Source organism: Mastomys coucha, unplaced genomic scaffold (assembly GCF_008632895.1).
Source record: "Mastomys coucha isolate ucsf_1 unplaced genomic scaffold, UCSF_Mcou_1 pScaffold21, whole genome shotgun sequence".
Classification (NCBI taxonomy): domain Eukaryota; kingdom Metazoa; phylum Chordata; class Mammalia; order Rodentia; family Muridae; genus Mastomys; species Mastomys coucha.
Window position 1 is genome coordinate 35,327,443 of NW_022196904.1, and position 11,638 is coordinate 35,339,080.

Genomic DNA, 11,638 nt, shown 5'->3' on the forward strand with positions numbered 1-11,638 from the left:
GCAGTGGGCAGAAATACAGAGACCTGCTCAAAGTGGGTAAGGTGAGTGAGTATGAGTGACTATTGAATGCTCAGCCCTAACGGGACAGCTACATCAATAACACCAAGGCTCAGAGAACATGGAGGAAGAGTAAATAAAGAATATAAGAGGTCAGTGTAGATAGCCATGAAATGCCGTGCTCTGGACATGCCAGTTGCTCTTCACTTGTGAACTCACAGCAAGTATGGTTACCTGCCTGAAAGAAGAGGAAAGTGCAAGGGGTGGGCTGAGATTAAGACAAGATCCATCAGTATTTCAACAGAACTAACTGGACTCAATACTCTACAAAAATAAAAAGAAGGAAGAAAGACGAGAACATGAACGTCAGGGTGTCCAGGGGAGCGGGAGATGGAGTAAAGGGCAGCTATAGCCAAATGACTGTATGCAGGTAGAAAATTATCAAAGAGCAACACAAGAGGCTCTTTTTAAAAAGCAGGTATGACATACATTGTGTCAGCTTTGTAGATATTTAATGCACAGTTCTCGTGAACAAGAGGAAAAAGGAAGAAAGGAAGGGAGGGAGGAAGGAAAGAGAGAGAGACAGAGAGAGAGAGAGAGAGAGAGAGAGAGAGAGAGAGAGAGAGAGAGAGAGAAGAGAGAGAAGAGAGAGACAAAGAGACAGAGAGACAAAGAGACAAAGAGAAGATGGAGACATCAGGTGTTTGTTGAAGACCATTAAGAGATCCTCCTGGTCAAAAGAATGGAATCTACCTCTGGTCTGGGTGGAGACATGACACTGATTTGCTTTAAAGATTAGAACATGACAAACGACTACAGACAACTATCTCCTCAAGAGTTAATCCAGATGGACTTGCCAATCACCTGGTTAGGAGTGCACCCCACAGGAAATCTGATTCACCTGAAGGCATGCTAAGGTGAAGGGAGGAGTAATTATCCCCTCAATGAGATCATGCATCAAATTTATCCTTCCCAGAAACCCCTCCTCCACGCAGGGGCGCCTGCTGCTTCCATGCTTCTCAGAGTTGCTTTTCTTTAAGATACTGGCCCAAATCCAGGTATATTTCCCTGACCCTCTGGGATCTCTCTCTCTCTCTCTCTCTCTCTCTCTCTCTCCCTCTCTCTCTCTCTCTCTCTCTCTCAAGGCCCCTTCCCGTTCCCCTTCCCAGCTGCTTGCCAACCTCCATTGCTAAGCGTGCGAACAAGGATCACAGTTTTCTCTCTTGCCCTTCTCTGTCTCCCTCCACTAGGCAGCTTGCCCTCTCTAAGACAACATTTTTATTAATTTTAAAATAATTTCATAAATGCCCTGTCCCCTCCCTTCCACTTTCAAAATAAATTATCCCTTCAAGTCAGTTTTTAAATTCTTTTATTAACAGGACTAAAAATTCCAAAAAATACCCACCCACACCACTCACCCCCCATATTTGTTGCTTCTCCTTTCTTTTATCCCTGCCTTCTTCCCTCTCTCCTCTGGCCTCCTGTCCCTTCTCTCCTCCTCTCCAATGCCGCCCCTCTCTCTGCTCTCTCCCATCTCTCTTCTCCCTTCTAACCCCCCTTTCCTCCTTCTCTTCTCTTCTTCCTCTCTGCCTGTTTCATTCTCCTTCCTCCCTATTGTCTCTCTCCCTCTCACCCCTCCTCCTTATCCTTCTGTCTGATTCTCTTCTTTCCCTCTTCTTTTCCTTTCTTTTTCCTCTCCCTTTCCCTCCTCTCTCTCCCTCCTCCCAGGGGTAAGTAGACACTTTGACCCTGAGCTACACACCCCCCCCAGCCCACTGTCTGCCCTTACTATCTTGCTATATTTCCTCCCCATCTGTGTTCCTTCATCCTTTGAGTGGGAGGCAAAACTCCTACCTCTTGGCATCACCATAAAGATTGAATGATTCCCTATGTAAACAGTGGCTGGAATAGCATCACACACAACACAAAGCACTGATGATAAGAGTTGGTTCTGGATGCTCATAGCTTCTCACATTTTCCCTGTTTACTCTCATGAAGTTTCCTTTAATTTTTCTTATTGAATACTTTGGCTGAATGAGTCAATTTAAATATAATTATTCACAGACTTAAACATGCCTGCCTTCATCAGAGATAAGGATGGGAATAGATAATGAAGGTTACTGACAGATGCATGGATCTCATTCTCTCTGACGATTTTCTGGTTCCACCAGTAACTTGGGAACAGTGAGGAGACAGTGGGACAGGAACAGGCATGAGAAGGCCACAAGGGACTCAAACCCTACATGTTCGCTCCTTTCTCCACATGAATGATTCCTCCTGAGCCCACTGACCTTGTATTGTAGTCAGGAATGTTATTATCATCTTTGGGGAATCATAGAGAGATGGGCTGAATCACTGCCATGCTGGAACATGTCCATGTTGGAAGACCACTATGTTGAAATACTCCATTTTGGAACAATACTAGACTATACTATGTTGGAATACACTGTTTTCAAATACATCATACAGGACTATATTATGTCAGGGCATATAGAATCCTCCATATTGGAATGCTGCCAGTTTTGGAATCTGCCATGTTCAGATGCTGCCATTTTGGCTCAGGTTCTATCGAAAAACCACAGTGTTGAAAGTTGAGTTCCAGTTCAGGCTCTACCACTTCCTGTGTGCTTGTACTTGAGGATGAACTTCCCTAGTCCTATCCACAACAGGAGTGGATGTGATGAGGTCATCGGTCAACATTTCCCGAGTTCCCTGTGGACGCAGCCGTGAGTCAGCACAGTCCATGCCCTCTAGCACTCAAGATCCATCAGGAGAGATGGACATTGATGCAGATGGCTCTGGTCCAGGCTAACACCTGGAAGGAGACACCTGTGGAAACCCACACAAGAGAATGACTAACCCAACCACGGCAGGTGGCATTGGGTGGTGTCCAGTGGGAACTTGTTCTCAGAGGCAATGTTCCAGCCATGACCAAAGGGAGAAGAGGTGGTCGGCAGGAAAAGGTGGGGAAAGCATGGAACAGATGGGAAATTTCAGAATCAGAGACTCCCTCCAAGGTCACAGGGCATGGAGCCATTAGGGGTACTTAATATGGTCTCCAAAAGCTGGAGCACAAAAAGGTGGGTAGGGCTGGTCCAAGCTGTGTGTGGCCAAGGCACTCATAGAAGGGGTGAAAAGGGATAGGATGAACTCCCACTGAGTTGGGTTAAAAGTATACAAGGCCCATCAGATTCCAAACGCTCCATATGCCATGACATGAGGCAAATGGGTTCTTTGGTAACTTTAATATCCTAAATTCATGGACCATTAATGTCTTGAGTTATATAATGAGCTCTGCTTTTGTTTGTTTTGTTTTGTTTGTTTGTTTTTCTTTTAGTTTTAACATGGGGTCTCATTCTGTATCTTCAGCTGGGCTTGAACATGCAATATTCTTGCCTCCGTCTCACCACCAGCTGGCATGACAGGCCTATGCTATGAAATTCAGCCAATTGCTATACCTTTTTAGCTGCTTTCTTTTCTTATTTCTTACACTTACTGTCAAGGAACAAATGAAAATTACATATACTTATGGTATTTTAATAAGTGTAAAGGTACAGTGTGGAATGAATAGTTAAGCAAAGCTAGTTAACATAGGCATCGCCTCACATCTGTGCGATAAGAACATGTAAGTTGACACCACTGAAGAACAGAACTAAGGAACATGCTAGGCATACTCTCAATCTCTGAACCACACCTCAGATTATCACTGAGGGATTCTGGGAAGATATTCTATCTCCAGTCCCTCACTGGGTATTTCTAAGCAGGTGATAGACCACTGAGCCACATATACTACCCACCATTGTGGGGCTCTAGGCGGGAGGTATAAAAATAAACCACATCCCCAGATCCCCACTGGGGGAATTCTAGGCAGATGTTCTACCTCTGAGCCAGACATCTAGCCCTTTGCTGGGGGCAAGGGGTTCTAGTAAGGGGATCTACAACTGGGCCATACCCTAGCCCCTGGTTGCTGAAGATCCTCCAGTCTCAAGCTGACAAGAGGGATAAAGGTGGGACAAAGGCAAGAGGCATGAGGAATTGGGGCAGATCCATGAGAAGCACAGCCAGGAGTTAGCCCAAGCAAAGTATAGGGAGACCCTTCTTGAAGTCTAGTGAGTGGTTTGGAGAGTGAGTTGAGTGAGGAACTGGTCTGAACTGGGACCAGAGAAGAGTGGGCCCTGCAGAAGGCAAACAGTGGGACAAAGTTAGAGAGTCAGTGAGTCATGTGAGGGGAACTGACTGTGTCTGGGGAGACAGTGAGACACAAAAAGGAGATGTTAAGTTCAGAAGAGACTTAGTGTAAAGTGCCCAGTGTATTCTCTTTGCTAACTAAAGTCTTCATTAGCCAGGGTAATGGAGCCTGAGTAATACAAGATCAGGTTAATGAAAGGAGAAGGGTGCATGGGATGTCACACCCAGCAAATGCTGGGGGGCACATTATTCATGCTTGCTGCTGCTATTGCCTGATGGTTTCCTAGTATGTCTCCATTTCCCCTTTCCATCCCCACACCCTTCCCCAGGTCCCTCCACCCTCCGCAAGTCCCTCCCTTGCAGCCCACACTGGACACTGCCTACTCTCCTCACATATGCCTGCATCCTCTCTTTTTCACTGACTTGCTCCCTAGACCTGAGTTCAAAGGCACCTCCCCATACTTCTCCCAGGTCATGACACAGCCTTCCAGTGCTCTTGCTTATCTCCCTTGGTGTTGCTCCCCAGTTTCTGCATGCCAGATTTTCTTTACGTGTGCATAAGCAAAAATCTCAGCAGTGACTCTTCATGTCCTCCTGCACCTCACTAACTGCCCCCCCACACCTTGTCATACTTTCTCACACCCCAGGAACACAACTGCGTACCAAATGCACACATGTTTTCCTAAGTGGTACAGGAAGACAGCCAGCAGAGAAACACACATACACAGAGAAAGAGGGAGAAATAGACAGTGACAGAGAGAAAAGGAGGGGAAGAAATCGAGATGTGGAAAGAGAGAGGGGGAGCGACAGAGAGAAAGTCTGAGACAGACACAGAGGGCAGAGGGGGGAAAAAGCAAGCAAAGGCTTGAGCGATGCAAACACAGCAAATACATCGAGATGGAGGGAGGCAGACACAGGCAGGCACAGAGAGGGATGTATGCAGCCAGAGAACCTGAAGGTGGACAAACTTGGAGGACGGGTGTCCAGAGCTCTAAATATTCAGATGAGGGACTCAGCAGGGCTGGACCCAGCAGGGCTGTCACTCACACTGATACAAAGAGAAGTCATTGAGATAGCCTCCCTCCCATCTTCCTGGGAGCATGGTACCAGGTTTCCGGGGACAGACAATGCCCGATTGTTGGAAGTCTCTTTCCCCATATTGCTCATGCTGCTTCCCAGCCTGGGTTAGGGGCGGGGGACAGTTTAGTGAAACACCCTTTCTCAATAGCTGGGTGTCAGCTCCCACTCTCCTCGGGACACGGAGGTCTTCAGCACCCACAGAGGGACTTACAGGTAGGTGAGTCAGCCTGACCCCACTGAACCTGGGTAGCTGGTTCCAGGGCCTCAGAGATACAAACCCAGGAGAAGAAGCTGCAGGCTCCCTAGAGGATATAGGTGGGGTACAGTGAAGGCTGAGGCACCACTGGCTAACCTGGGAACTGGCATTCATTCAGTCCTTAGTCTTATTATGCCCCAAATACTACAAATCCAAAACTAAGAATGAGCTCCCATCTTGCTCTACCTCTGTCCTAAAGGTTTCGGCCCAACCCTCCTCTTTATGGCCAGGGGTCCAGGCTCTTCCCTCTTCTCCAAACTAAAACACTCCCCACTTAGACTTGTGGTCTAGGCCCCAGCCCTCTTCCCTTAATCCAGGAGTCCAAGTGCCAGCCCTCCCTTAGACTCAAGGGTCCAAGCCACAGTCTTTCTCCTTCAGACCCAGGAGAACAGACCCATTCTCTCTCTCAAAATTCAGAGATCCAGGGTCACTATGTTCCAGAGCGGGCCACTGGCTTCCCTGTAGCTATCTGGTCAAGGGTCACCAGAAGCAGAGCTGTGGGGCAGAAGGAATGTATGTGGGAGGCTTGGGTGAAGAAAAGGGTGTGACCGGCTTCCTCCTGGCTCAGAGACTAGAAGAGAGAGGGGTTAAAAGGGAGCAGGGAGACTCTGAGGACAGAGCCCGCCTCTCTCCGGGGAGGCCACAGAGCCAGGCGGGCTTCTGGAGATAGTTTGCTACTTGGGATCCAGCACCCTGTATTTCATGCAGGTCAGATCATAAGGCAGCCTTCTGTCAGTCTGCTCTGACCCTTCCCTCGAGGAGCATCCTGCCTTGCTGACTTTCTCTGCCTCTGGCTTCCTGTGATAGGTGGTGTCATTTTCTCTCAACCTGAGTGCTGGCAAGTAAGCTGCTGGCCATCAACAGGTAAGGCCGCAGGTGCTGCAGCACCTACAGGTGTGGGTGAGTGAAGGGTAAGGATGGAGGCAAGGTGAAAAGGAAAGTCCCACAGGGAGAAAGAACATCAGGGACCCCTTGGACTAACTTCCCTGATAAAGAAAAGGACACCAGAGCCCAGGGCTGTGTTTCTTCCCCAAAGCCACTGGAACCATGGACATGGTCGGTCTGCACACTCTCTTGCATCTGCTCTCACGGGACCCTCAGATTCAAGGTGTGGGTTTGGACATGAGAAACCAGGAGGTGAGAAGGGGGGGCATGCTGAGATTGAACAAGGGCAGGAGAGCAGAACAAGACAGGAAGGATGGAGAGGGTGAGGAAGGAGCAGGGTGGGGTCCTGAACAGAGGCTGAGACGTGACTAATGGAATCGTTGGCTTCCCCTCTCAAGATGCCCATGAAGATGTTGACAGTGAAGACGCTGGCCCTGTGCTTGGTTCTTGCTAAGTCAGGTGATTAAAGGAACATAGAAGGGGGAGGGACTGGGAGACGGATTGGCACTGTTGACAGATGGGGGTTTAGGACAGAACTATGCAGCTTTGAAATGAGGAAGGCCCTGAGGGGACAGGTTAAGCACAAGTCTGGAAGGTAGGTTTGAGGGTAAGGCGTGCGTACATCCTTGAGGATGGAGATAGCTGGGCGAGATGGCGCACACCTTCAATCCCAGCAGTAGGAAGGGCAGAGGCAAGTGATCTCTGAGTTTGAGTCCAACCTGATCTATAGAGTGAATTCCAGGCCAGTCAGGAATACTCCAAGAAACTCAATCTCAAAAGAGGGGAAGGGAGGCTGGAGAGATGGCTCCAAGGTTAAGAGCACTGACTGCTCTTCCAGAGGTCCTGAGTTCAATTCCCAGCAACCACATGGTGGCTCATAACCATCTACAATAAGATCTGTTGTCTTCTTCTTGCATGTAGACACATGTGCAAGAAGAACATTTTATACATAATAAATAAATAAATCTAAAAAAACAACCCTCAGAGGGCCGAGGAAGAGAAGATAGATCTGGAGGTGACAATGAGATTAGGGACCCATTTGGTGGCAGTTCATCTCAGAAGGGTCTAGGCTCTCTGAACTCTACCCTGACTCAGACCCTTCCTCCCTCAGCCTGGTCAGAGGAGCAGGAGAAGGTGGTACATGGAGGTCCCTGTTTGAAGAACTCTCACCCTTTCCAGGCTGCCCTCTACACCTCGGGTCACTTGCTGTGTGGTGGGGTCCTCGTTGGCTCACAGTGGGTGCTGACAGCCGCCCACTGCAAAAAACCGTGAGTTTCCCCTGTCTTTAAGAAGTTGATGTAAGGGGGTCCAGAGGGTGCCTTGTAGACTTCGGAAGGGAGGCAGACCTGAGCATCCATCATTCTGTAAGCAGTTTTCTTCAGCCAGGTTATCCATAGGTTCCGGGACCCTGGAGGTACCTCAAGCCCTTTAAAAAGAAAGTCATGCAACATTTGCATATAACCTGAGGATATCCTTGCATGAACTCTAAGTTATCTCTCTAGAGGGACTGTCAATGCACATGGAATGATTGCCCTGAGTACCACCTCCAGCATCTCCTAAATGGGGCCTGGCATTCACCACTATAGTCTTAGCGTTTGAGAGATGGAGGCAGGAGACTCAAAAGCACAAGCTGAGCCCCAGCTACACAGGAAGCTTGAGGCCAGCTTGGACTGCAAGAGACTCCCTCAAAAAATGGAGGCTGGAATGATAGCTCAGTGGTGAACTTGCTTCACAACCATTAAGACTGAAGTTCAAATCCAAGCACTGGTGTCACAAGCTAGGCAGCCTGCAAATGCCTATAACTCCAACTCAGAGGGTTCCAAAGCCTTCTTCTGGCTTCTGCACATGCACAGCTATGCACCACACACACTCACACACACAGACACACACACACATCAAATAAATTTTTTAAAGGTGGGAGAGATGGGTCAGCTATTAAAAGCGCACACTGCTCTTGCAAAGGATCTGAGTTCAGGAGTTCAGTTCCCAGCACCCACATGGCAACTCCAAACTGTCTGTAACTCCAGCGTCAGAGGACCTAACACCCTATCTGTCCTTCATGGGCACCTGCACTCAAATATAGATACCCTACCCACACATATATTTAAATACAAAAATAAATGTTGTGAAAGAAATAGTAAGCAAAATTATCTTTAGATTACATGTAGTATCTATGGCAATGTAAATGCAACATAAATAGCTGTGAAATTGTTTTGTTTAAGAAACAATAACAAGAAAAAAATCTGTATGTGTTTAACACAAGCACATTTCCCCCAGATACCTATTTTAAATGTGGAATGTGGGTGTGCCCTGCCACAGTGCACCTGTGCAGTTCACAGGACAGCTTTGTAGAGTCAGGTCCTTCCTGTCTACATTCACGTAGGTTCTGGAGCATGAGCTCAGCTTACTGGGCTTATGCGGCAGTCCCTTTACCTGCTGACCCATCCATCTTGCCGGCTCCTCCTCTCTTGTTTCTTGTCTTTGAGTCTGTGTTGTCTGTGTTGCCCTATTGGCTTGCAACACACTCTATAGACTAGGTTGGCCTCAAACTCATAGGAATCCTCCAGCACCTGCCTCCAGAGTGCTAGGATTAAAGTGTGTACCACCATGCTCTGCTGCTCCCCCAACATTTTTTTCTATTCATTCTTTTTTTATTAGATATTTTCTTTATTTACATGTCATATGATTTCTCCTTTCCCAGTTTCCCCTCCAAAAAACAAAGAAACAAACAAACAAAAACAACAAAGCAACAGGGGTTTGCTCCCCAAATAATTTTAACCTGCAGTCATTTGAATCTGTGCCAGTATAACCTGCAGCTATCGAAGTTGGCTGTCAAATTGTGCAGTAGAAAAGTTTTAAAGGCAAGATTCTAGAAGAATGAGCTTGCCTTTAACTGAGCTGGGGAAGATGGAGGGAGGAGGGAGGAGTAGGGCAGGTGATCTCTCTGGGAGCCTCTGGTGAAGCCCAGGACTATAGTTGAGTCCTAGTTGTCTTTTTCCCAGGAATCTGGAGGTGCGCTTGGGAAAACACAATCTACGGCAAACAGAGACTTTCCAAAGGCAAGTCTCTGTGGACAGGACTATTGTCCATCCCCGCTACAACTCAGAAACCCATGACAATGACATCATGATGGTGCATCTGAAATATCCAGTCAAATTCTCTCAAAGGATCCAGCCTCTGCCCTTGAAGAAAGACTGCTTTGAGGAGAATCTCAACTGTCAGATCCTGGGCTGGGGCAAGATGGAAAACGGTCAGTGAGGGGAGATGGTTGGGAGTGGCCTAAGGGACCAAAGGGAGGGGGTCTAATGATGGAGGTGGGCTGGTAAATGATGAAGGTGGGAAGGAAGATGGTGGGCCATGAGAAGATGCTGATGGAGAGGATCAGCAGGCACTCTGTTTATGGATAAAAGACAAACAGAGGGAGGAGAAGGATGAGGAGTTGGACCAAATGTGGATAGGCCAAAAAATGAAGGACCAATGAGAAGAGAAATGAGAACTCATGGAGGAGTAATGATTAGTGAGAAAGTCAGGCCAAGAATGACGGGGAAAGGGACCAATCAGGAGACAGTGACAAGAAAAAAACGGATTCTAAGCACGAAAGAGAAACAAAAAGGGGATCCGTGGGAAATGGGGGGCAGTAAGGACATCTGGTGAAGATGTGACAGGAAGGCTGTGTGTGAGCCTGGCCCATCTCCCTCCCCCTAGGTGACTTCCCAGATACCATTCAGTGTGCTGATGTCCAGCTGGTGTTCCGGGAGGAGTGTGAACGTGCCTACCCTGGCAAGATCACCAGAAGCATGATATGCGCAGGCGACAGGAAAGAAGGCAATGATTCCTGTCAGGTAAGACCAAGAACAGAGATCTGAAATCAACCACACACAGGAAGACAGAGACACAGACCAAAACAGAGCTGAACAGAGATTGAGAAAGTCAGCCTGAGAGGACACTGGAGGACAAGACAGAACCGACTCCGCCTCACACATGTAAAGACAGATAAGAAAGAAGCAAGGCAGCTCAGGGCCGAGAGGTTGGCTCAGTCAGTAAGATACTCACCATGCAAGTATGGAGATCTGAGGTGTAGGGCATGATGATTGGCATATGCTTGTCATCCTGGTACTTGAGGACAGAGGCAGGCATATCCCTTGGGTTCATTGGCCAGTCAGGCTAACCTAATGGGTGAGCTCAGGCCAGTGAGAAACCCTATCTCAAAAGACACAGTGGACGACTCCTAAGGGAAGATGCCTATGACTGCTGGTCTCCACCTGCACACACACATATCACACACACACACACACACACACACACACACACACACATACACACACCAGAGACACCCAGCAGAAACAAGAAGTTAGGATGCAAAGTCAGAGACACCAAGAGCCAGAGAGATACTAAAGTGACTAGGCAAATATGGGTGAACTTAGCGAGCCTGAAAATATAAGAAACAATTTCAATGAATGGTCACCTTGGTGGGAGTTTTGAAGAACTGGGGAGACCCAAGGGCCAGAGAGATGCTACAGAGAGCTATCTGTCCTCAGAGCTGCAGCCATGAAACCCACCTGGAAATAGCTGAGCTCCAGGTGAGGGGGCATCCCAGCTGCAAAGAGGGATTCTATACTCATCCCTCAAAAACTGCAGCTGAGCTCCTCTGGAACTCATCCACAAGCCTTGTCTTGTCCCCAGACCCACTGAAATTCTCCTGCATCCACCTGTGGGGTACTGGAGTCACAGGCATGCCCACACGCCTCTAATCGTTAATACTTTACCTGGAACAGCCCTACCTGTCCTCCTTCCAGACTCCTTTTTATGCCAGAATGACTCTAGACCTTAGAGGACCAATGTCAGCCTACCAAGAAAGCAGGGGTGGGAGTGGGATGGGGGTGGGATGGAAGGGGAGGCCAAGAAAGTGAGATAGGAGTTTTGGGAGCATAATAGGCAGGCGTGGCTGGCCTGGGATCAAGGGATGGAGAACCTTTAAAGATTTTTGCCTCCCTCTTGAGTCCCTGCCTTCCCAGCCTCCCCTGCTGAGCTTAGCACCTTTGTCTCCCTCTTCCCTCTCCCCCTCCCCCTCTTATGGACCTTTGTGTTTCTCTCTGTCCCGCGACACTCTTCCTGCAGTGATGATAAGAAACATACATCCATTCCAGACAGGGAAGCAATGACAAACCAATGGACGACACCAAAGTCCAACTTAGTGAACCAATGAGCTTTTTTTTTTTTTTTTTTTTTTTT

At 48.0% G+C, this 11,638-nt stretch overlaps 1 protein-coding gene across 3 annotated transcripts in view; it reads left to right on the top strand.

The window, feature by feature from the left end:
- Nucleotides 1-2,525: 2,525 nt before the first annotated feature.
- The window catches only part of Klk6 (kallikrein related peptidase 6), an 11,378-nt gene continuing 2,265 nt past the window's right edge, over nucleotides 2,526-11,638 (top strand). The window contains exons 1-6 of one of the 3 annotated variants that reach the window (XM_031386329.1): nucleotides 2,526-2,723; nucleotides 6,329-6,385; nucleotides 6,805-6,865; nucleotides 7,518-7,674; nucleotides 9,409-9,656; nucleotides 10,112-10,248. In XM_031386329.1, coding sequence (XP_031242189.1) covers nucleotides 6,805-6,865; nucleotides 7,518-7,674; nucleotides 9,409-9,656; nucleotides 10,112-10,248 — 603 coding nt within the window. In that variant the 5' untranslated portion in view covers nucleotides 2,526-2,723; nucleotides 6,329-6,385. Of the gene's footprint in view, nucleotides 2,724-5,435; nucleotides 5,479-6,163; nucleotides 6,230-6,328; nucleotides 6,386-6,804; nucleotides 6,866-7,517; nucleotides 7,675-9,408; nucleotides 9,657-10,111; nucleotides 10,249-11,638 lie in introns of those variants that run through there. The other 2 variants (XM_031386331.1, XM_031386330.1) reach the window with 2 other exon arrangements.